This window comes from Epinephelus fuscoguttatus, linkage group LG12 (genome assembly GCF_011397635.1).
Source record: "Epinephelus fuscoguttatus linkage group LG12, E.fuscoguttatus.final_Chr_v1".
Taxonomy (NCBI): domain Eukaryota; kingdom Metazoa; phylum Chordata; class Actinopteri; order Perciformes; family Serranidae; genus Epinephelus; species Epinephelus fuscoguttatus.
Window position 1 is genome coordinate 43,772,099 of NC_064763.1, and position 24,868 is coordinate 43,796,966.

The 24,868-nt window shown below is 45.7% G+C and overlaps 2 protein-coding genes across 3 annotated transcripts in view; both read right to left on the minus strand.

Moving 5' to 3' along the window:
• Positions 1-24,868, minus strand: part of adamts2a (ADAM metallopeptidase with thrombospondin type 1 motif, 2a) — a 34,248-nt gene that overhangs the window by 1,157 nt on the left and 8,223 nt on the right. The window contains exons 4-24 of the mRNA XM_049593206.1: positions 21,074-21,180; positions 19,364-19,447; positions 14,086-14,169; positions 13,480-13,633; positions 12,987-13,092; positions 12,624-12,767; positions 12,357-12,489; positions 9,425-9,538; positions 6,788-6,933; positions 6,620-6,709; positions 6,402-6,484; positions 5,906-6,039; positions 4,376-4,499; positions 4,077-4,157; positions 3,840-4,003; positions 2,468-2,627; positions 2,232-2,364; positions 1,860-2,070; positions 1,009-1,138; positions 825-899; positions 67-349 (exon numbers count right to left, since the gene is read on the minus strand). Of these exons, the coding sequence (XP_049449163.1) occupies positions 67-349; positions 825-899; positions 1,009-1,138; positions 1,860-2,070; positions 2,232-2,364; positions 2,468-2,627; positions 3,840-4,003; positions 4,077-4,157; positions 4,376-4,499; positions 5,906-6,039; positions 6,402-6,484; positions 6,620-6,709; positions 6,788-6,933; positions 9,425-9,538; positions 12,357-12,489; positions 12,624-12,767; positions 12,987-13,092; positions 13,480-13,633; positions 14,086-14,169; positions 19,364-19,447; positions 21,074-21,180 (2,740 nt within the window). The remainder of the gene's footprint in view (positions 1-66; positions 350-824; positions 900-1,008; positions 1,139-1,859; positions 2,071-2,231; positions 2,365-2,467; positions 2,628-3,839; positions 4,004-4,076; positions 4,158-4,375; positions 4,500-5,905; positions 6,040-6,401; positions 6,485-6,619; positions 6,710-6,787; positions 6,934-9,424; positions 9,539-12,356; positions 12,490-12,623; positions 12,768-12,986; positions 13,093-13,479; positions 13,634-14,085; positions 14,170-19,363; positions 19,448-21,073; positions 21,181-24,868) is intronic.
• LOC125899050 (protein PFC0760c-like) lies at positions 19,468-21,061 on the minus strand. 2 transcript variants are annotated; one of them, XM_049593204.1, is made up of 2 exons: positions 20,692-21,061; positions 19,468-20,381 (listed from the first exon to the last, which is right to left on the minus strand). In XM_049593204.1, the coding sequence occupies exons 1-2, from the start codon at positions 20,767-20,769 to the stop codon at positions 20,019-20,021; spliced, it is 441 nt and encodes a 146-aa protein (XP_049449161.1). In that variant the 5' UTR covers positions 20,770-21,061; the 3' UTR covers positions 19,468-20,018. The 2 variants fall into 2 exon arrangements, with proteins under 2 accessions (XP_049449161.1, XP_049449160.1); XM_049593203.1 differs by having other exon boundaries at positions 19,468-20,453.

The window sequence follows — 24,868 nt, forward strand, 5'->3', positions numbered from 1 at the left end:
GGATGGTTTAACACCCCCCCCCCACCAGCCGTTAATGGAACATTCCGGGTCAATGAATGTTCCAACCTGCTGTTGGCGGTCGGCAGGATTGTGCTGCTGAAGAAGCTGAAGTTGCCTAAGTTGCTGGAGTTATCAGAGATGCTGGAGTTGCTGGAGGTGCTGGAGTTGTCAGAGATGCTGAAGTTGCTGGAGGTGCTGGAGTTATCAGAGATGCTGGAGTTGTGCGAGTTGCTGAGGTTCACCTCACTGCAGGACTTGCAGCACATCTGACGGTATCCAGCGATGGAGCAGTACCGACTCAACACCTCCATCCGACAAAACACTGAGCGGTCACCACGGCAACGCTGCCCTAGAGACAGAGCAGGAGCAACAGTTATTGAAGTTTGACCATCAGAGCAGAACAGGTGATTGGTGAGTCCATCATGATGTGTTCTGGTTTATCTACTGAGTTGTGGTGTAAAGAAATGAATCAGAGACCTCGTCACCTCCACCTGGTGTTAACCTGGACACATGATCTGAACAAAGACATCAGATCTCAGTCTTCACGTTTACACCTGGTGTTAATCACCTGGTTGTCATATTTTTTCCTTTGCAGAGGAAGAGTTCGTCTTTAGCTTTTATTTTGACACATAGATTAAGGTAACAGGAAGAGCTGGAATCAGGTGACCTTTCACCTTATTGGGCACATTTATTTATTTAATCGATTTTTAAATTATCAGCTGCCATCTTAGACAACAACAACCTGAGTAACATTCACAGTCAACTCCAAAGATGGAGGTCAGAGAGGAGAAGAAAGGAGGAAGAGGAGGAGTAGTGTGTTTTACTGGAGGAGATCTTTGGAGCTGGGAAGTCTGGGTTGGACCTGGACAGCCACTGAATGATGGCGTTCTTTTGGTCGCCTGCAGGAGGAGACAAACACACAGGGAGAGACACACAGACTAAATCTCCCAACATCCCTCCCTTTGTGTGACTGAACTTCTATTTGGTATGTGATTGGTTGATGCCTACCGTTACAAGGTGGGGGATGACAGGTGCGGGTTGTGATTGGTCGAGGGTTGCTGCAGTTTCGAGCCGAACCCTCTGGACTTAAACATGCCACCTGACGCTCCTGAGTCCCGTTTCCACACGACACTGAACACTAAAGACACAAAAATGTTGGTCAGATGTTCAGATTATAAACTGATCAGTTATTGATCTGAGATCATATTTAACAACATCCATGATTTATGACAGCTCCAAACTGGCTGAGGAGGTGAGGTGGTTCAGAAAGCACTTAGTCCAGAAATAGGAAGGTGGAGGTTGTCCTGAAAGACAAAGGCAGAGGTAGACCAGGGACAAGCAAGGTAGGGGTAGTCCAGAAATAAAGAATTTAAAAGTAGTCCAGAGAGAAAGAGGTTAGAGGAAGTCTAGAGACAAGCCCAGAAAGAGAAAGTTAAACCATCAAAAGGGAGGTAGAGGTAGTCCATAGACAGCTGTAGTCTAGAGAGAAAGAAGACAGAGGTAGACCAGAAAGAATGTAGAGGTGGTAAAGATAGAAGGGAGGTAGAGGTAGTCCACAAACAAGGAAGGTAAAGTTAGTCCAACAAGAGGAAGGCAGAGGTGGTCCAGAAAGAGGGACTGTAGCAGTAATCTAGAGACAAGAAAGGTAGAGGCAGTCCTAAAAGACAAAGGCAGAGGTGGCCCAGAAAGAGGAAGGTAAAGGTAGTCAAGACAGAAGGAAGGTAGGTGTAGTCCAGAAAAAGAGAAGTTAGAATTAGTCTAGAAAGAGGGACTTAGAGGTATTCAACCATTTTGGAGGACTCTGGTGGTATAATAACTGTGTGACTTTGTGAATAGTGCCCTGGCTTCACTCTTCATACCGGGGTCCAGGGCCCAGCTCGCCAGGCAGCAGGACAGGGTAGGCGGTTGCAGGTTCGTCTCCCTTCTGGTCGGTCTTCACCACAGAGTTTGCTGTTGACTGAGCGCTGCTGCTGCCCCTTGCTAGACATCTGCTGGCAGCTCACCCAACGACGCTGCCACCCCGTCTGACCGCAGGTGGCGCTGCAGTCCCCCCACTCCCCGGTCATCCAGCTGAGGGAGCACAAACAATAGGATTATAGAAAATACGCCATGCTGTCTTATTGGACAATAGCGTTTTTCTCTGTGTCATTATATAACGCACCATTCCCCCCTTTTTGATTTATTTATTGGTGAGTTGTAGAGTGTGACTGTGGCAAGCTGTTGTGTGTTACCGTGGCGGACTGCAGGTCTCAGTGTTGCAGGTGCGGCTGATGGCCCTTGGTTTGTTGATGTTGGAGCAGTACGTCCTCTGAACCATTTTCCCATCCGCCTTCCTCCTGCAGCCGAACCTCGTGTACTGTTTCCCTGGCAGCCAGACAACACTGTTAACTACTATACCGCTGTTACCCTGGTTACCCACATGACACAACTGACTACCAGGCCGTTTACCAGCAGCAGAGTTGCATACCTCCTCCGCAGGGTTTGGAGCAGTGTGACCACTTCTTCAGTGCCCACTCGTAGAAGATGGCATCCTCCTGTACCAGGTTGGACTCCAGTGAGGACCGGAGACGATCCTGGATGACGTACTTATAGGATACAGTCACCTTGGACTCGCCATGGGAACGGACCTGATGGCCAGAGACATGCAATTAGACTCTAATTAAACACTACATGACTGACAGGGCTTTCACATAGCCACACGGTTCTTCAGCACCGCCAGTCATTTCAATGAGTGGAAGGGGTTTCCAACATGGCTGTAGGGGTATATGGTTTCTGAGTTCATTAAGCTGAACTTCTGGCAGTTGCTGCCTGCCCGGCCGATCAAATAGCACTGTCATGGAAGCAGAAAGAAGATGAGATGGAGGAGCTGATAATGTTGGTGACTGAATAACCAAAGAAAGACTAGACCTGGAAAACATTCCCACCAAATGTCAAACAGTAGATTGTCTAAATTTGTATAAGTCTTTGGTAATGTCACTGATTTGCGTCATAGTGCTATAGTACGCAGCTATAGGTTAGCTCACACACAGTGTTCACTAAAGCACCTTCCTGGTACTGGTCATGGCGTGAAGCAGCTGCTTTTAAAAGGATAGTGCACCCAAAAATGAAAATTCAGCCATTATCTACTCACCCATATGCCGAGGGAGGCTCAGGTGAAGTTTTAGAGTCCTCACATCACTTGCAGAGATCCAAGGGGAGAGGAGGTAGCAACACAACTCCACCTAATGGAGGCTGACGGCGCCCCAGATTCAAACGTCCAAAAACACATAATTGAAACCACAAAATATCTCCATACTGCTCGTCCGTAGTGATCCAAGTGTCCTGAAGCCCCGACATAAAAAGTTGTTTGGAAAAACCTCATTTGAACTCTGTTTTTAGCCTCATTGTAGCCTGTGGCTCTGACTGCCTCTCTGGACACTGAGCTCACGTGTGTGTGCTTGCATGCGAGACCAGCGAAAGCACAAGAACACACACGAAGGCGGCCCACGTCTCATGGTCTCGCGCAAGCACACACACGTGAGCGCTGTGTGGTTGTGGTTTCAATGATGTGTTTTTGGACGTTTGAATCTGGGGCGCCGTCAGCCTCCATTAGGTGGAGTTGTGTTGCTACCTCCTCTCCCCTTGGATCTCTGCAAGTGATGTGAGGACTCTAAAACTTCACCTGAGCCTCCCTCGGCATATGGGTGAGTAGATAATGGCTGAATTTACATTTTTGGGTGCCCTATCCCTTTAAAAACATCTTGCTTTTTGGGGTGATGCTCTCACAGGTAGGTGGTTGTCAGGGTGTTAACTGCATGACGGTGTGAAAGCAGCCAGAGTGTCTGTACTGATGGACTGACCATGAGCAGGACTCCATATTTCAGAGGCCCTGTCGTCTGGATGGACTCCCGCTCCTCGATGTTGCTGTAATGCCACGCCACACCCTTCTCGATTAGCACTCGGGACTCTGGGAGCACGTCTTCATCGTTGAGGAAGAGGTGACCTGTCTCCAGGTTCCTCACGGCTGCAGCAGGAAACGAAACAATGAGAACAGAAGTTCATGTCGGCTCAAAAAGGCTCATCCTCCCTCCTCTTACCCAGGATGTGAGGAGTCTCTTTGAACTCCTGGATCAGCAAGTGTCGGGCTCCTTTGGGGATCTCCAGGATCTTCAGGTAACCTAAGAAACGGGAACAATAATCATTTATCGATCAGAAACATGATCAAAGGGAAACAATAGCAACAGAACGCCATTACACTCATGTACTTTTGGTACGTGTTTACTTTACAGAACATATATCTACTTCCTGTCCAGGCGTTCTGGACTGACTGAGGTTCAACCAGCTGTCAGTGTGTAACCAGAGGGTGTTTCAGTCAGACATAGAGTTTTTCAGAGACCTTGTTTCTTGGTGCTGCGGGTGAAGTTTCCTTTGATGACTTTACAGCTGGAGTTGTCTCCGCCACAGACTCCACATCGATCCTCCTGCTGGTCCGACGCTATTTGTCCATCACAACCTACATGCTGCACGAGGAGAGAGGAGCCAAGGACAGAGGAGAGGAACCAAGCACAGAGGAGAGGAGGGGATTTTATTTGGAAGGTCAGGGGTTCTGTTTCAGATATGGGGGGCAGACATGTGCTGGTGAAGTGATGATGGCGAGGACTTTGAACACTGGTCACCACCGTTCACCTGATCAAACTGTTGGCTAAACGTAACACGCACGTGGTTATGTTTAGCCAACACACACACACACACACACACACACACACACACACACATGGTTACGTTTAGCCAACACACACACACGTGGTTGGGTTTAGGAACAACAAGTGACTTTATGTCTTCATGTTGCCGTCTGTCTGTCTGTCTGTCTGTCTGTGTGTCTGTCTGTCTGTCTGTCTGGTGTCTCAACCAGGACATTTTTGAAAAAAAGATTTTTAATCTGAAGAGTTGTGGCACATTGCAGGTGTTACAGGAACTGCACTCCGTCTTTACTGCTGGTGGTTAAACTAAAGATATTGGTGAGATGTTGGAGGACAAATGGACGGTGTAATGTTGACATGAGACGTGTCCATGTCTCCTGTGTGGTCCTCAGTCGTCCCCCGCTTCCATAAACCAACACTCAGTCATTAAACTCTGAGAAACTCTAAAATATAAACCTGAAGTCCAAACACACAAACTGTTTACATGAGCTGTCAACTGAGTTTACACTGAGAACCACTGAGAACTGATTCCACTTCCTGTTTGTGTCGACACACTACGACAATAAAGTTAGTTTGAATTCTGACCTTAGATCAGATCATACTGAATAACGGCTGTACTCAGACTGTGGTTTAAACACAGTGTTCTGCTGCAGGGACAGAGGACACGGTGACAGAAAATGAGATGGAATTAAACATAAAAACATTTCATGAAAGTAAATAAATAAATAAATAAACAACATTTTAATATAGTTTTACTTTTGTACCTATACAATAAAATTAACCTCCTGATACCCAGAAATCCTGTTTCCTGTTTTCATTTCACTGAAATGTCTGTCCATAATAAAGTCCCAGTGTCCTCAGATGAGTCCTTCCTTATTAACAGCGTCTTAGCTTAAATTTGTCGTCATATCAAACTACAAACATTATTTATCATAAATAAAGTTTGAACCATAAACTCTGACCAGGTTTTGTCTACCTCTGTTTCAGGATCAGCTGCAAACTGTCTTGGCAGAGATGGCAGCCATCTTGTTTTTACGTGGATTAGTGTATTGTGGTCTCACTACCACTAGGTGGGACAGAGAGTGTCCACGATGGAGGACAACAGGTCTGAGTGAAACAGGATGAAACCCAGAATGAGACGTCCTCATGTGAGGACGCAGGGTCTCAGGAGGTTAATATAATGAGACTTAAGAAGAAAACATGAGAAACTGAAACAAAATAAAGACCTCACACTCTCCTCGGACGCAGACGCTGTGGGCATCGCCGTATGAACACGGCGTCCCATCATGCACCATTCTGTTCATGGAAACCACGGCGGCCGTCTCCTTGGACTGACAGAACAGACGACAACGCTCATCAGCTGCACACACACACACACACACACACACAGATACAAAGACACACATCAATACAAGGTCTTCATTTATCATACACAGATACTGAGCATGGAACATTTAAGGTGGAACATTTAAGGTGGAACATTGGGAGTTTAAAGAGAAGGAAATCTGAATATTTTCAGACATTAAAGAGTTAAAGAGACGAGAGGCCACAAGTTTCCCTCCAATAACAAATTCCTGACTGATGACTTTAACATGTGAACACACACACACACACACACACGCACACAGAGCAGAGGAAACTTCTTTTATCTAATCTGTCAGTTTGGAAAAGTGTGTGTGTGTGTGTGTGTATCTGCAGTGTGTGCAGTGAGTGTGTATTTACGGTCAGGGTGTTCGTACGGCAGCCAGTGATGTTTGTGTCCTTCATGTTCCAAGAACGGATTCCAGACGTTACACTGATCCTCTCTGAAAGACAAACAACACGACGTCAACTGACCTGAAGTCAGTCAGTAAACACAGATGACACAGTGAACAGCAGATCTACTGACCTGAAGTCAGTCAGTAAACACAGATGACACAGTGAACAGCAGATCTACTGACCTGAAGTCAGTCAGCGGCGGACACTCTTCTTTGTTGCACAGTTGGAACTCGTAGTTGTTTCCAAAGCAGGTGCGCCCCCCGTTGGCTGGACTGAGAACAACAACAGGTTAGTCTCTCTGATTGGTGCTTCTGATGGATGACATCACAGACGACTCAGAGCTCACTCACGCTGGGCTGTCGCAGCGCCGGGCCCGAAACTTGACCCCGCCCCCGCAGGACCTGGAGCAGCCGCCAAACGGACTCCATGATCCCCAGTTGCCGTCCTGTCTCAGCATGTCGGGGGTCAGCTTCATGCAGAAACCTTTAAAACAGTGCTGCAACGAGACATGGTTACCATGGAGACGCAAAGAAGTTCATCACGGAGCTGGTTTCAGGAGGTGGTTAGCCTAGCTTAGCATAAGGACAGCCAGTCTGCAGCCATGTTAGCATCTCTGTGAGGCTGTACTGAGACAGAGCGGTGCTCTGAGCTAGATGCTAACATGCTAATGTTTAGCAGGAGCAAAGTTCACCACTTCACGCTGCTTCTTAAATCAGATCCTTCTGCGCTTAGACTTGATTACGGTTAAACGGTTAAAAAGTTCAGTGTGAAGGTTGGACACTTCTCACCCTCATTGGTCGCCATGTTGGAGGAAGGGGCGGGGCCACAAACACATTTCAAACTTGTGAAATGTCAGAGTACCACGGTGAACACTGAAGTTTTGTACTAATGTACTGTGTATTTTCATCCTCACTGAGCTGCTGTCAGATCGAAGCCGTCAGGTTGTTAATCAGATCAATAATTCTGCCATTATCTGGTACCAAACGGTAATGCTAATGTTAGCTTTTTAGCTAGCTAACGGCAGCACATTTTATCATTGGGTGTTGATGTTACAGGTGTCGTGGCGTATGCTGTATGATCTATGGGTGTAATTACATTTGTCGTCTTCACTGCAGAAGGTTTCAGTTTCAGATCTGAAGTCAGACGCTGGACAAGTTTTAAATATTTGTAAAATGCAGCAGCATCATCGAACAGGCTGTTCTGTTCCGCACAGAGGAACGGCAACCAGCCGTGTAACATATCGACATGAAAGGACGGCTTTTTTGTTGGTGTCTGACGCCTGAAGTCAATGACCGTGCTCTGGTATTCGAAGACTTTGGACTAAGACTGTGTCAGTACTGTAAATACGATGGTCCAGTTCTTAATGCGAGGGCTAACATTAACTGACTAGCTAATGTTAGCATTTGTTAGCTAGCTAACTTGTTCCTAGCTATGGTGGCACAATCAGCATTGACGTTATGGCGTAAGTTTGGTTTATGTGTGGGCGGAGACAGGGATCAAATGTTGGCGATAATGCTCCACCGTCTGTTTGCAAGTTAAAAAGAAGACAAAGAAGCGGTGGTTAAAAAAAGCTGTCATCACTTTCCATAAGTGCAAAACATCAGTGCGCAATTTGAAACAACACTACCCTGTTGAAATTACTGCACCGTGCAAGAAGTACATAGTGAACATAGTGTACTGCACTGAAGTGTACAGATGGAAGGATGTGATTTGAGTCCCAGCATCAGTCTAGCACGTTAGCATGCTAACATTTGCTAATTATCAGTAAACACAGCTGAATGTTCAACATGTTCTCATCCCAACTCATCAAACACTGACGCTTTATCAGAAGTCCTACACATCAGAATATGACATGTCAGGTAACCTCCTGCGACAGGTTCTGACGTTCAGGGTCGGCGTGTCGGTTTATGTTCATTAGATGCAGACAGGCTTTTTCAAAATAAACTCAGTATGTAGGTTAAACACTTTGTCTTTAGTTTATTTCCTGAAGTTTGAACAGCCAAAGCAGGTGGTTAGATTTATAAAAGCTCATCATGGTTTGGTTTAAAATAAGTCAGTTTGTTACCAACATAATGTCACGGTCACCAGCCCAGCACGCTACGTTGTTATTAGAATAACTTGACTTTTGGTTTCAGAGAAAATGAACAGCAGGCTCCTGGTGAAAGACTAGAGTTTGTTTGACCCGTCCACCCCGACTCCCACCTGCCACATTGAGACTTTCTCAATCTTTTAACTACGTCACTTGTCCTCAGTGTCAGAACCTGTTGCCACCTGGTGTGTCTCAGTGTCGGTGTCTGGCAGTGACGTCCTGACTAAGCGGTGGTATTTGATGAGTTGGGTGTCAGAACAGGCTGAAATGTTCTGCAGGCATCTGGTCAGGAATCAAAGTACAGGACACGTTCACCTGTTGACCTGATGATGGCGCTAGATGTAAAGTTAGACGATCAGTAAAGTTCTTACAGTTCATCCTGGAGGGAACATTAAGGATGAACCACAGTCTGTCCAACAGATGGTGACGTGTCTCAGTTCAGACCAACATGATGGACACACATTCAACCTTTAGACCACTGGTTCCCAACTGTTGGGTGGCAGTCTAAAAGTGGGTCCCGGGTCTGTTCTGAATGGACCACAGGTGAATGTGTCAGGTTTGTAAAATCATACTTTATTTTAAAGTACAGTGAATTTATGGCAGAGCTTTTATTTTGAAGTGCTGTTTCCTGCTGTACAATGACTGAGAGAGACAGCGGACTATCTAGAAGACATGTCCAAACATAAGTATGATGCTGAGTAAATTAAACTGTGGACCCTGAACTGATGACTGAGGAGAATCTGGACCAGTTGGGAACCAGTGACTGAAACGTCTCCACTCACTGGTTCATGTGAAGGTTCTCTTTTCTTCTCTCCTTTAACTGTGTCAAACTTTGTTGACAAACTCGGGGACAAATTTTCTGTCTACTAGCGAGCGTCTGACCTGAACGTGTCCTCACCTTTCCAGGTGCACACTTTGTCCCGTCCAGCGGTGGACCTTTCTTGGTCTTACAGTAGAAGGGGTTGTGGTAGTCGCTGCACCACAGCTGTTTACAGGGGTCAAGGGTCGGATACTGGAGACAAACACACACACACACACACACACACACACACATACACACACACACACACACACACACACACACACACACATACAGATCACAGGAACATGTTAAAATATAAACCATCAGAATAAAACAGAACCAGGAGAACTCCAACAGCAGGGAGAGAAACGTTAACCAAAGAGGAAACATGTTTTTAAGTTGTAATAAACTGATTCTGCCTCCTTCAGTCTGAGACGAGAGAAAAGTCATCAGCACATAACTGAAGAATGATTCAACAGCAACACGACATCACAGCCCTGTGAGAGAAAAGTCAAACAAGCTTAATGATTAAAGCAAAAATCATTTTCCCATCATGTTGAAATGTTGGAAAGTCCCAGAACAGACGACGTCATCAGATTAAAGAGCACAGTTTTCTGTGTGAGGTCATCAAACATCTCAGCTAACATCTCCAACAGATGTGGTGTTGGCCTCCAACCCAAAAACACATCAGCAGGTCACATCTGCACACGACACAAAACTCAGGCGCTCCTGCTTCAGTTTAAAGCAGCACTATTTTAAAATCTGAAAACTGGATCTGTTGTTTATTTCATTCAGGATTTAAATCTGTCCGTCCTGCATCACTCAGGGACTACGGTTATTTCTACAACCTCAAATCAAATCTCAAAGTTTAACACGTGTTAAATACTGTCAAAAATAACTGACTATAATCACTGTCCACCCCATGACTGTATGACTCCGCCCACCAGTTCACCCCGTGGTTGTATGACTCCGCCCACCAGTCCACCCTGTGGTTGTATGACTCCGCCCACCAGTTCACCCCGTGGTTGTATGACTCCGCCCACCAGTCCACCCTGTGGTTACATGACCCCGCCCACGAGTCCACCCCATGGCTGTATGACCCCGCCCACCAGTTCACCCCGTGGTTGTATGACTCCGCCCACCAGCCCACCCTGTGGTTGTATGACTCCGCCCACCAGTTCACCCCGTGGTTGTATGACTCCGCCCACCAGTCCACCCTGTGGTTACATGACTCCGCCCACCAGTCCACCCTGTGGTTGTATGACTCCGCCCACCAGTTCACCCTGTGGTTGTATGACTCCGCCCACCAGTTCACCCTGTGGTTGTATGACTCCGCCCACCAGTCCACCCTGTGGTTGTATGACTCCTCCCACCAGTCCACCCTGTGATTGTATGACTCCACCCACCAGTCCACCCTGTGGTTGTATGACTCCGCCCACCAGTCCACCCTGTGGTTGTATGACTCCGCCCACCAGTCCATCCTGTGGTTGTATGACTCCTCCCACCAGTCCACCCTGTGGTTACATGACTCCGCCCACCAGTCCGCCCTGTGGTTGTATGACTCCTCCCACCAGTCCACCCTGTGGTTGTATGACTCCGCCCACCAGTCCACCCTGTGGTTGTATGACTCCGCCCACCAGTCCATCCTGTGGTTGTATGACTCCTCCCACCAGTCCACCCTGTGGTTACATGACTCCGCCCACCAGTCCGCCCTGTGGTTGTATGACTCCTCCCACCAGTCCACCCTGTGGTTGTATGACTCCTCCCACCAGTCCACCCTGTGGTTGTATGACTCCTCCCACCAGTCCACCCTGTGATTGTATGACTCCACCCACCAGTCCACCCTGTGGTTGTATGACTCCGCCCACCAGTCCACCCTGTGGTTGTATGACTCCGCCCACCATTCCACCCTGTGGTTGTATGACTCCACCCACCAGCCCACCCTGTGATTGTATGACTCCGCCCACCAGTCCACCCTGTGGTTGTATGACTCCTCCCACCAGTCCACCCTGTGATTGTATGACTCCACCCACCAGCCCACCCTGTGGTTGTATGACTCCGCCCACCAGTCCACCCTGTGGTTGTATGACTCCGCCCACCAGTCCATCCTGTGGTTGTATGACTCCTCCCACCAGTCCACCCTGTGGTTGTATGACTCCGCCCACCAGTCCACCCTGTGGTTGTATGACTCCGCCCACCAGTCCACCCTGTGGTTGTATGACTCCGCCCACCAGTCCAGTGTCTCTGACAGTCTCCATCCATGTCAGTGAAAACATGGATGCTTCACACACAGAAGATCTATACAATCAGCACAGTTTCAAGATTAGAGTCACCAATTCAGTATCTGACCAAATGTCTCCTCTTCTGTTCCTGAGATATGACGTTAAAACATGATGATGTCACAGTCAAGCTGACCTTTGACCTTTTGACCTTCATTATTTTATCCTGTTAGACATTTGTGTCAAGTTTGGTCAGAATTAGTGAATGAATTCTTCAGTTATGGCCAAAAACATATTGTCTGAGGTCACACTGATCTTTGACCACCAAATTCTAATCAGTTCATTCTTCAGTCGTGGACGTTTGTGTCAGATTTTAAGAAATCCTCTCGAGGTATTCTTGAGATATCATGTTTATGTGAATGAGATGGACGCAAGGTCACAGTTACCTTGACCTTTGACCCATGACCACCAAAATCTGATCAGTTCATTGCAGAGTCCAAGTGGACGTTCGTGCCAAATTTGAGGAAAGTCCCTCAGTGTGCTCCTGAGATATTGTGGTCATGAGAATGAGATGGATGTAAGTATGGATGGACAACCTGACAACATGATGCCTCTGGTGGTGTCTATCACCGGAGCGGAGGCATAGAACTCTTTAAGAAGAGGAGCGGACTCATCTGCAACTGTTGTTGCTATAGAAACCATGCTCGCAGTGTCACTGAAAACAGTTAAAGGTCACAGTGCAATAGGTCAAAGGTCACCTCTAATTAGATGATGTGGGGGCACACAGGTAGACAGACAGACAGACGTACTGCAGTACAGAGGCTGTATCCTGGTCCGAAGTCGAAGCGACACTGTTGGTCCATGGAGTACTGAAACCCCGGCAACTGAGGCTGAGCCGGCCAATCATGGTGGAACGGGTCGTCACGGAGACAGTCGTAGGTACTGAAAAGACAGGCAGGCAGGCAGGCAGACAGACAGACAGACAGACAGACAGACAGGCTGTTACCGCTGAACAGACTGAAGTGTTTATGCAGTTTACAGTAGTTACATGTGTTAGCTATATGTGTAGTACTTACTGCAGGTACTGGTGCAGCTCCCTCCAGCTGCAGCGGGACCAGTGGTATCGATGGAAGGTGGCTTGAACCCGCGGAGACATGATGCTGCCCACCGGCACATCGTCAGCACAGTCATTTGCTTCACCGTCATGCTCCATCCCTAACCTGAGACAGACAGATTGATGGACAGGTGATAATACAGGTCAGTCTGTTATTGTCTCTACTGGACACTCAGAAGTCATTATGGTCTCTGCGTGGACACCTGGGAGTCAGCCATCATTGTTTCCACACCTAAGAGTCATTCTGATGTTGTGGTGAATTCGTGTTTGGTTGTGTAGTAGTTGTGGTGTAGTGTCAATAAGTGTGTATGTTTGTAATTCTCACACGTGTCCTGTTTCGTGGGCAGCTACGAACGCTGAAGAAAACCCATCTTCAAAGACGAGGACGCAACTCCGATGTAAGTGACACATTCCTGTAACTGGAGCGTACCCTGCAGAGACAGGTCAAAAGGTTAAAAGGCCCGAGGTCAGGGGTCAGAGATCAGGGCCTGCTCAGGTGGTTGGTGTTAGTAGTAGTACTTGTATTAGTACTGGTACTACTAGAGGCAGAATTCTGCATGCCAAAGCAGCCAAACTCTGTCCTGATCAGGCAGGTGGTGTTAGTGGTACTATATGTAGTATCCTGCAAGCCCCACTGGGAAAACCCCTGCCATGTCAGGTAGATGGTGGTAGTAATAGTACTTGCAGTATTAGCAGTAGTACCCTGCGTGCCAGAAGACCAAACTTTTGCCTGGTCAGGTAGACAGTAGTAGCAGTAATAGTAGCAGTAGTAGTAGGAGTAGTACTTGCAGTATTAGTGGAGGTATTAGCAGTAGTACCCTGCATGCCGGAGGGGCCGAACTCCTGCCTGGTCAGGTAGATGGTGTGGTCGTGCTGCTCGGCATGACTCGTCTCCTTGTGCTGGAGATACGACCATCCACAGACATTCTCCAGACTCTTCTGGGGGTTCCCCACAGAGATCAGCTCCTGGGACTGATGGAGGGAAATTTTACGAACACTCTGATGCGTAACGGAGAGCAAACCTTTACAGAACAGAATTTGTTCTTGCACAGATTCCCCAGGGCGTTAATGCAGGATTTATCTGAAAAGTGGGTTTTACCTTAGGATGGATAATAGTAGTAACCAGAGAGTTTAGAAGTATTTTGACAATGTTTAATGTTCAGCAAACACCGCCTTCCTGACCCTCTTTATCTCTGAACTGTCACAGAGCTGGTTATATATAATCAGGATTAATTACGTGATCAGTGTAAAGCTAACTAAAGCCAAACTGCTCTTGGTTTAAACAGAAAACCCCCTGACATCTCACGACATGGACTTCTATAAGCTGGTTCTACAGGAGGGCCCACAGAGCACAAAGCAGTACACAAATCCATCCTGAATAAAGAAACCATCAGTAGCTTTGAAACAGATTCAGTGTTTCCTACCTTTGATGGAGACAACATGATGATCCTGACCAGGACGATGTTGACGTTGGCACCCAGAGAATGATCCTGATAGATCTCATTAACCTGGTACAGACAGACGTGCTGCTGTAAATATGACTCAGATTCAGATTAAGAATATTTTATTACTCCCAAAAGAGCAGTTAATTTCTATAGCCGATCCCATCCATGTAAATAGAATAAATAAATACGTAAGCTAACAGCAGACATCAGACATCAACATGTCAGTGACAGTAAGTGCACAGATCAATGGGCTGCTACAACAGGAGCTATGACCCCACTGGTGGCTTACATACTATCAGCATTTAGTAGCCTGGAAGCAAAATGAATAAAGGAATTGACGTTTGATTTGTTTTCTGTGCAGGCGCATCATGGTGTCCCTGAAAAGTACATGATCAGGTTATCATTAAGTTAAGTTAATCCATCGACTCATCTGACCAGCTTTTCCAAACAAACTCTGAATTCTACATTTCTTTTTAGGATTAACCTCCTGGAACTTTCCGGGGTCATCATATAATTGTGGCGGAGGGGTTTCCTGTTACGTGCAGCACCAAATCATGGAAAGGTCACTGTGGTAAACTGGTTCCAGCTGAGAGACCAGATGCAGAGCGATTCACTTGTTATGATTACAGGAGGTAAATTAGGGCCCTGTCCTAGGACCAAACTTGGTAGGTCTCAAAGGTGAGTGCCTGAGGGGTGACCTTTGACCCATGGGGCCAGGTCAGACTGATCCCAAACAAAACAGTGGCTGACCCTAAATCGAAGAGAGGATCAAGAGTCCACTGTGAATCCAGCTGAGCTGCACCTGAGCCAAAACTGCAAGAACTTTTCCTGTTACCCATGGGTCACAGCCAGAAGCTCTCTGATGTAGTGGCAACACAAGAGGACTAAAGTAGTCGATAAAGTCATATGACTTAAGAAGAAAGGTCTCTCAGTATGAAAGACCAGGAGACACCTGAGTCAGACAGGTAAAGAGTCCATAAGGACTGCAGCTTCTGTGGCAGAGGAAGCAAAAACTCAAGGTAACGATGAGTAAGAGAATATTAAAGCCTCACATCCCTCTGGGTTTGGGGGGAATTACTGCCTCAGGCAAAGGCCTCGAAACCTCAGAGTAATATCTGATCAAGATTTGTCTTTTAATTCTCATTTAAAACAAACCTCACGGACTGCATTTTTTCATCTGCGTAATATTGCGAAAATTAGGCCTATCCTGACCCAAAAAGATGCAGAAAAATTGGTCCACGCTTTTGTTACCTCAAGGCTGGATTACTGTAACTCTCTATTATCAGGTAGCTCTAGTAAGTCCTTAAAAACTCTCCAGCTAATTCAGAATGCAGCAGCACGTGTACTAACAGGAACTAAGAAACGAGATCATATTTCTCCTGTTTTAGCTTCTCTGCACTGGCTCCCTGTAAAATCCAGAATTGAATTTAAAATCCTACTGTTAACTTATAAAGCTCTAAATGGTCAAGCTCCATCATATCTTAGAGAGCTCATAGTGCCATATTATCCCACCAGAACACTGCGCTCTGAGAACGCAGGGTTACTCGTGGTCCCTAAAGTCTCCAAAAGTAGATCAGGAGCCAGAGCCTTCAGCTATCAGGCTCCTCTCCTGTGGAATCATCTTCCTGTTACGGTCCGGGAGGCAGACACCGTCTCCACATTTAAGACTAGACTTAAGACTTTCCTCTTTGATAAAGCTTATAGTTAGGGCTGGCTCAGGCTTGCCCTGTACCAGCCCCTAGTTAGGCTGACTTAGGCCTAGTCTGCCGGAGGACCCCCCTATAATACACCGGGCACCTTCTCTCCTTCTCTCTCTCTCTCTCTCTCTCTCAATTCAATTCAATTCAATAAGCTTTATTGGCATGACTGTAGATTAGCAATATTGCCAAAGGCGTTAAAAATTTACAAATAAAGTACAATAATAAAAGTAAGTCAGAAAACTATAAAAAAAAGATTAAATATATGATATATAATACAAAATACACCAATCTACAATACAATACACCAATATATAATATAGAAAAAAAAATGAATAAAGAAAAATGTAGATTGTGAGTTACAAGGACTGTAAATATAGACAGGTGTGTCAGGTGTTGTGATGGTTGACCTCAGGCTGTGGCATAACCTGACATATGTTGCTGCTGCTAAGCTGCTGACTCTGTTCTCTCCAAGGATGTGTTGCATTTTAGTTTGATCAGGCAGAGAATCAAAGTCAGTGACTTTATGTTTTATTTTTGAGAGGAAGTCGGCTCTGATGTGTTCATACTTGCTGCAGTGCAACAGGAAGTGTGTCTCTGTCTCCACTTGTCTGTGTGGACAGAGCTCACACAACCTGTCCTCTCTGGGCAGCCAGGTCTGCCTGTGTCTGCCCGTCTCTATGGCCAAGCTGTGGTCACTGAGTCTGTACATGGTCAAAGTCTTCCTCAGTTTCTCATCAGTCACGGTGCTCAGATATTCTGCCACCGTGTACTGTCTATTTAGAGCCAAATAACACTGAAGTTTGCTTTGCGTTTTTGTGGTCGATGTCCAATAGTTAATGTAATGTTCTTTTTGTTTCTCTATAATTTGGTGGGTCCAGATTGTGTGAGGGCTGTGCTGAGGTCTTGTGTTGTTAGAGGAGCTGAGCCTCAGGACCAGCTGGCTGAGGGGGCTCTTCTCTCTCTCTCTCTCTCTCTCTCGTATCCTATTACTGCATCTAGCTAACCCGGCCATTCTGGATGTCACTAACTCGGCTTCTTCTCCGGAGCCTTTGTGCTCCACTGTCTCTCAGATTAACTCATATCACAGCGGTGCCTGGACAGCGTGACGTGTGTGGTTGTGCTGCTGCCGTGGTCCTGCCAGATGCCTCCTGCTGCTGCTGCTGCCATCATTAGTCATTAGTCATACTTCTACTGTTATTATACACATATGACTATTGTCACACATGTATACTGCCAGATATTAATACATACTTTCAACATATTGTACCACAGTAGCCAGAACTATAACTATAATATTATTACTTTCAATTATGTTGTTGTAAGCTACTGTCATTACCTGCATCTCTCTCTCTCTCTCTCTCTCTCTCTCTCTCTCTCTCTGTCTCATTGTGTCATACAGATTACTGTTAATTTATCATGCTGATCTGTTCTGTACGACATCTATTGCACGTCTGTCCGTCCTGGAAGAGGGATCCCTCCTCAGTTGCTCTTCCTGAGGTTTCTACCGTTTTTTCCCCGTTAAAGGGTTTTTTGGGGAGTTTTTCCTGATCAGCTGTGAGGGTCATAAGGACAGAGGGATGTTGTATGCTGTAAAGCCCTGTGAGGCAAATTGTGACTATTGGGCTTTATAAATAAAATTGAATTGAATTGAATTGAATTGAAAGGAGCTTGAATATCTCAGGGTTTTGTTCATGAGTGGAAATAGAACAGAATGTGAGATGGATCGGTGGTTTGGTGCGGCATCTGCAGTGATGTGTGCACTGCACTGGACCACCGTGGTTCAGAGGGAGCTGAGCCAGAAGGCAAAGCTTTAGTTTGATCCATCTGCGTCCCAACCCTCACCTATAGTCATGAGCTCTGGGTAGTGACTGAAAGAATGAGGTCACAGATACAAGCGTCTGAAATGAGTTTCCTCTGTAGGGTGTCTGGGCTCAGCCTTAGAGATAGGGGGAGGAGTCAGACATCTGGAGGGAGCTTGGAGTAGAGCCGCTGCTCCTTCATGTTGAGGTGGTTCAACATCTGATGTCATCTACGTCAAGCTGGAACGACCATCATTAAACAGAGGGGGTGGCTTATGACACCACTTATTATCCACCTACAATGCAATCTTGGGATCCCTCCCCAGACCACTTCACACCCATTCACCCCTGTTCCCACCTGACCCTAACGACTCACATGGTGGCCAGGTGGGCTAATGACTCACAATGTGACCTTAACGACTCTGAAACTAAGAACTCACGTGACCCCTACAACTCTGCAAGGGTTCCCACCCACACAGGGTTTAAAGCCTGCAACTCTGTACCAGTCATTTAGAACTGAAGAAGCTTCTTGGATGAGAGACGAAACGTCTTCAAGAAACGCAAGCAAGTCCAGTTGCCTACGATATAGCACTTACAATGATAATAGATGGATCTCTGTGTCTGGTCATGGAGGATGTCAAAATATCATTGTAAACTGACAGGAGTGAATTAATTCATCCTGAGTTCTGAAGGTGTCCAGGTCCACTGTCACAGAGGGGGTCGGGGTCAGAGCCCATGAGCTCACAGGCAGTGGTTCCCCTTTTATAAAACAGGCAGACCATGTAGAGGACATATTCGATACAACTGAGTTTCACACTGTATCTGTCGAGGGAAAGCTGAGAAACTTTACACCAGGGAGCAGGATCAGTGGTCAGTTCTTACTCCTTCCTCATCAAATAAGGCCGCTTTGTCAGTGACATCAGTGTCAGGTACCAACGCACAAAGGCGCATTTCATGGCGGTATGATACGTACTGGGCAGCTATGTTTGACTCTGTCGGGAACAACCAAACTCTTTAATTACCACCACTTTGTCAGTGGATGTCGGCGTCAGACACAGACGCACTGAGAGACAGTCATGCACTGTGACAGTATGATACGCTGCAGGTGGTGCCGCCAGCAACTACCATAGTATAAAGACAGAACAAGTCGGTATGAGGTCGGCGGGTCAAACAAACTCCGGACTTTGACTCAAGAGGTCACTGTTCATTTCCTGTGTGAAAGTAAAAGTCAATGGAGTTATTTTAATAACAACATAGTGTGCTAGTTTGTGTAGCATGCTACGCTAATGATATATGTCACATGATATATATCTCTTGACGTGACATTACGTCAGTAACAACCAGATTTATTTTAAGTTTATTTTGAAAAATACTGTACACATGTATGAACCTGTTAATTTCCTGTGATAATGGAAGTTTATTTTGAAAAGAACATCCCAACCTGACTCAGGAGAATATGTATAATGTCATATTTTGATGTTTAAGTCCACTAACAAAGCAGCTGTATTTGATGAGTTGCGGTGAGAACTTGTTTGGATCAGAGACTGTGTCCTGGTGGTCAAACAGTCAACCAGCTCATCACCAGAGGGATGATGGGAGTTTGACCATCCAAAGTTTTGTGAATGTGGAGATGATCAGCTTCTCTTTGAGTTTACCTTTCAGCAGCTGATAAAACCTCCACTCTTCATCACTCAGGCATCATCATCATCATCTACATTAACCCTTCAATCAAAAATCTGTGTGTATGTCTTGACTTACGATGTTCATGAGTGTCAGGAGATATTTCTGAATGTGGTCTCGGCCGTGGAAAAGAAGGACAGAATAATCCACAGCTAACAGAACCTGGAGGAGGAAAAGACAGCAGCAGGAGGGAGATTAAAACATTCAGTAAACTCTGCATTCATGAGTTCATCATCCTCCATCTCAGACAGATCATCATCCTCCATCTCAAACAGATCATCATCCTCCATCTCAGACAGATCATCATCCTCCATCTCAAACAGTTCATCATCCTCCATCTCAAACACATCATCATCCTCCATCTCAAACAGATCATCATCCTCCATCTCAAACAGATCATCATCCTCCATCTCAGACAGTTCATCATCCTCCATCTCAGACAGATCATCATCCTCCATCTCAAACAGATCATCAGCCTCCATCTCAAACAGATCATCATCCTCCATCTCAAACAGATCATCATCCTCCATCTCAGACAGATCATCATCATCCATCTCAGACAGTTCATCAGCCTCCATCTCAAACAGTTCATCATCCTCCATCTAAACAGTTCATCAGCCCCCATCTCAGACAGATCATCAACCTCCATCTCAAACAGATCATCATCCTCCATCTCAAACAGTTCATCATCCTCCATCTCAAACAGTTCATCAGCCTCCATCTAAACAGTTCATCAGCCCCATCTCAAACAGATCATCAACCTCCATCTCAGACAGATCATCATCCTCCATCTCAGACAGATCATCATCCTCCATCTCAGACAGATCATCATCCTCCATCTCAGACAGTTCATCAGCCTCCATCTAAACAGTTCATCAGCCCCCATCTCAAACAGATCATCATCCTCCATCTCAAACAGATCATCATCCTCCATCTCAGACAGATCATCATCCTCCATCTCAGACAGATCATCATCCTCCATCTCAAACGGATCATCATTCTCCATCTCAGACAGATCATCATCCTCCATCTCAAACAGTTCATCAGCCTTCATCTCAAACAGTTCATCATCCTCCATCTCAGACAGATCATCATCCTCCATCTCAGACAGATCATCATCCTCCATCTCAAACAGTTCATCATCCTCCATCTCAGACAGATCATCATCCTCCATCTCAAACAGTTCATCAGCCTTCATCTCAAACAGTTCATCATCCTCCATCTAAACAGTTCATCAGCCCCCATCTCAAACAGATCATCATCCTCCATCTCAGACAGATCATCATCCTCCATCTCAGACAGATCATCAGCCTCCATCTCAAACAGTTCATCATCATCCATCTCAGACAGTTCATCATCCTCCATCTAAACAGTTCATCAGCCCCCATCTCAAACAGATCATCAACCTCCATCTCAGACAGATCATCATCCTCCATCTCAGACAGTTCATCATCCTCCATCTCAGACAGTTCATCAGCCTCCATCTAAACAGTTCATCAGCCCCCATCTCAAACAGATCATCAACCTCCATCTCAGACAGATCATCATCCTCCATCTCAGACAGTTCATCAGCCTCCATCTCAAACAGTTCATCAGCCTCCATCTAAACAGTTCATCAGCCCCCATCTCAGACAGATCATCATCCTCCATCTCAGACAGATCATCATCCTCCATCTCAGACAGATCATCATCCTCCATCTCAAGCAGATCATCAGCCTCCATCTCAAACAGTTCATCATCCTCCATCTCAAGCAGATCATCATCCTCCATCTCAAACAGATCACTGACCTCGATGTTAAACAGTTCAGCCTCTTCAATGTAGCGCCGTCGTCGAGCTGATCCGGATCCGGACCACAGGATGTTCTGTTCCAGGATCAGAGGACCTAAAAGAGGACCTGCAGACAAACAGAGGACAGATCTCAGTTAGTTACACTCACAGGAATGAGGGGACTGCTTCTGTTCATCTCACACAGTGGCTCATTTTCATCACTTACTAACATTAGATTTTAGTTTTATACAGAGGTGAATTCTCACGCCCCCAGGCAACCTCCTAGGGACCTTATTTTGGACAAATATTTATGGCAGTCCAGAGAGACAAAGAATTTTAGATCCTGTTTGAATCATGCTATAAATGACATGTATGATGTCCACTCACTCACTGGAGATCACTGAACTAAATGATACCATGACAAACTGCGAAAATTATATTTTAATTTGACAGTTATTATTCATTTTATGATTAATGGCACAGTTCAAACTGGATCTAAAAGTTATTTGTCTCTCTCCGTGGACTACTGTACGTATTTTCTCTGAAATAAGGTCCCGTGGTGGTCGACCAGAAGGAGAGGGACTTCACCTCTGTGTTGTCTGTTATCTTGATGGATACCTGGACAACTGAACGTACTGACTCTCAGGTGACCTCACTGACAACTTTCAGAGACTTGGCGTTCAAATCAAAGGATTGATCATGTCATTTTTTTGGAGTGCAAACCTCATGGGTTGGACTATGGCAACCTAAGCCTAGCTTAAATAGTCTCAGGTAACTCTAACAAGTCTCAAGTGACCTGAGGGACAGTCGACCTCAGTAGCTGTGATGTTGTTGAGTAAATGCCGCTGTGATGAGCGGTGACTGTCAGGGACAGTGTCCTGCAGCAGTCTCTGTCCTCATGTGTCCCTGTCTCATGTATCAGAGGTTAAAACCAGCTGAGTCATGGCTGATCTGAGGACGGACAGAAACAGATGTCAGCCTCTGCAGGTGTTTGGTTGCTATAAATAAATCAGTGAGCAGCAAGCAGAACGAATTTCAGAAGCATTTAATGTTTAACTGCGAACAGACCTGAGGTCAGATGTTGGAGCGGAGCTGTGTTTTCATTGGTCCCTGAAGGAACCGTGGTGACAGCGTCCTCTACAGGCTGCAGTGTTGGTTACAGCCTCAGTGTGAAGGTGATGGAAACACAGTGAAACAGCTGTGTGTTGATCTCAGTCCCTGCTGTGAGCTCAGTGGGGGGGAGGGCAGATAGTTCTCCTCAGTAATGTTCTAAACATGGATCTAAAATAACAGACGTCGGGTCAACACCCTGAAACACGAGCACATGTTCTCACTGAGACTAAACACGCAGGTCAATGCTCTGTCGTCCACTGAACCTGAGCACAAATAACATTTCAGTTTGGCTTTTCTGTCTGTGTACCCAGATGTGAATCATCTCTCAGTTTCCACATTATGTGATGATGTGTTAGTAAACAACAGCAGAAGCTGCGCCGGTCCAACATCTGTTGGAACATCCAAAAAAACATCCCACAGCAGGTTCACCATGCCAACAGCAGTCACAGTATGCACACAATGTCACAACCACAGAAGAAGAAAATGTCCAAATAAAAACTTCAAACAAACTCATGGACGTCTCTGGTCTTCAGATTTAATGTGTCACATGTTGGAGTGACAGTTTAACCTCCTGAGACCCTGCGTCCTCACATGAGGACGTCACATTCTGGGTTTCATCCTGCTTCACTCAGACCTGTTGTCCTCCATCGTGGACACTTTCTGTCCCATCTAGTGGTAGTGAGACCACAATAAACTAATCCATGTTAAAAACAAGATGGCTTAATTATCATCTTGTTTGAGGATGTTGGAACTTGGTTGGTTGAGGGGGTCTCAAATATAAAACAGTGTGTAGGACCCAAACTAAAAATGTGCGTACGAACAAAAGCCAAAAAAATATTCAACAGTTTCTACACTCAGGCTCCACCTCACCATCTGCATCACCAGTGTCCTGTCTCCAGTAAGCACGGGTCAAAATTTCTCCCATCAAGTTTTATTTTCAAAGATTACAACTTTCTCGTGTCAAGTGACGTTCGCCTCTTTCAGGCCTTGATTTGTGCGTCCGCAGTGTTTATAAACGAGACATCAGCTGATTCACACCAGAAAAACACTGAAGACAGATATTTGACCTTATCAATCAGTATGTTTCTGACTCTGCTTGTTGTGCTGGAGCTGCTGATGTGAACACATGAATGTCTCTATCTAGAGTCAGTGTTTGGTTGGTCCGTTGTGGGCTACTGTAGAAACTTGGTGGTGCACCATGGCACTCTCTGTAGACGAGGACCTGCTCGGATAAAAACATCTTATTCTGAAGGAACAAGAACACAGCTGATTATATTATGACATGCTGGAGATTTAACGCGATGTGAGGACGGAGGAGTTGGTTTCTGTTGGTCAGATCTTCTGTTTATAAATCTCTTGGCAGATATTATATTTATAAAAATGTTCATTTAGAATGTTATTGTCAGACTGAGTCACAGTTCAGAGAATTAAAAACCATCTGTGACTTTTTCATGGTGTCTGAACTTCAACATGTTCCAGGATGTTTTTATTGACTGAATTCTCTTCTTGACATTTCTGTTTGGGTTGTGTCCTGATGATGATGATGATGATGATGAAGTCCTGATGTGAGACTGCTGAGTGCTGCAGAGGAGTCGGATACAGAACATGATCAACTCTTTGGTTATTTAATATTTCTGTGTTTGAAACATGACACTGCTTATATAACCACTGAGTTTTTATAAAAACATCTGCTATGGAGGAAATGACATCAGAGCCTATGAGGTCACAGGGTACCGCCGGAGGCTCAGGACGAGTTGAACTGAGGTGAAGTAAAACTGTGTCCTCATTGGCTGACGTTGTTTTGAAGACAAACAGAATTCAGTGAGTGAGAAGACGAAGAATTCAGGAGCTGAAGTATTCGTCAGCTCCAAGTCCAAAACCTCCAAAACCTCCAAACCTCCACAGCTCTGAGGCTCTGAAGCTCCGACTGCCACGTCGCAGCCCACTGACTCTGTGTGTGTGTGTGTGTGTGTGTGTGTGTGTGTGTGTGTGTGTGTGTGTGTGTGTGTTGTAAAGCTCCGATGTCTCTGCCAAGTTTCCTGGAACAATTTCTCTGTTTTCAGTTTGATTCTTTCCTCCTGCAGATATTTTAAAGGAACTGCGCTGTGAAAAAACACATGAAGTGTTTGTGATGAGAGCTGCAGAGACTCAGCTGAATCTACGTTTTATCTTTTCTAAAGCTGACGAGTTCCTGTCAGAACATCACAGCCTGTAATTACAGAGAAGCTCTTACTCTCTATATGTTGATGTGACTGAATCTACTGACGGGTCTGAAAATCACACCAGTCAGCTCTGATTTAATGACACGTCCAGAAAACTGTGAAAATAAAACTGTTTCCATCCACAGCTGCTGTGTGAATGTCAGCTCACTGGTTCATGGAGACAAAAAGTACAAATACTGCAGAACAGAAATACTGTTGATGTTTCTCAGAGTCAAAGAAGGATCCTTCAACTCAATGTCAAAGAGGCTCCATCATCAAATCAAAGTACTGTTCCAACATCAAGGATCCTTCGACCACTTTAACTGTGGTCCTTCCTTCAGAGAATTTACATGTGTGTATCCTCTGCAGGCATCAAGTACCCACAATTCTTTGTTTGAGATTTGCCTGAATTGAAGACGGAGCCTCTTCAATGACTCACACCTGGGCACACGCTAACCTGTTCCAACATGTGTTCAGGTCTCACGGGGTCTCACCGAGACT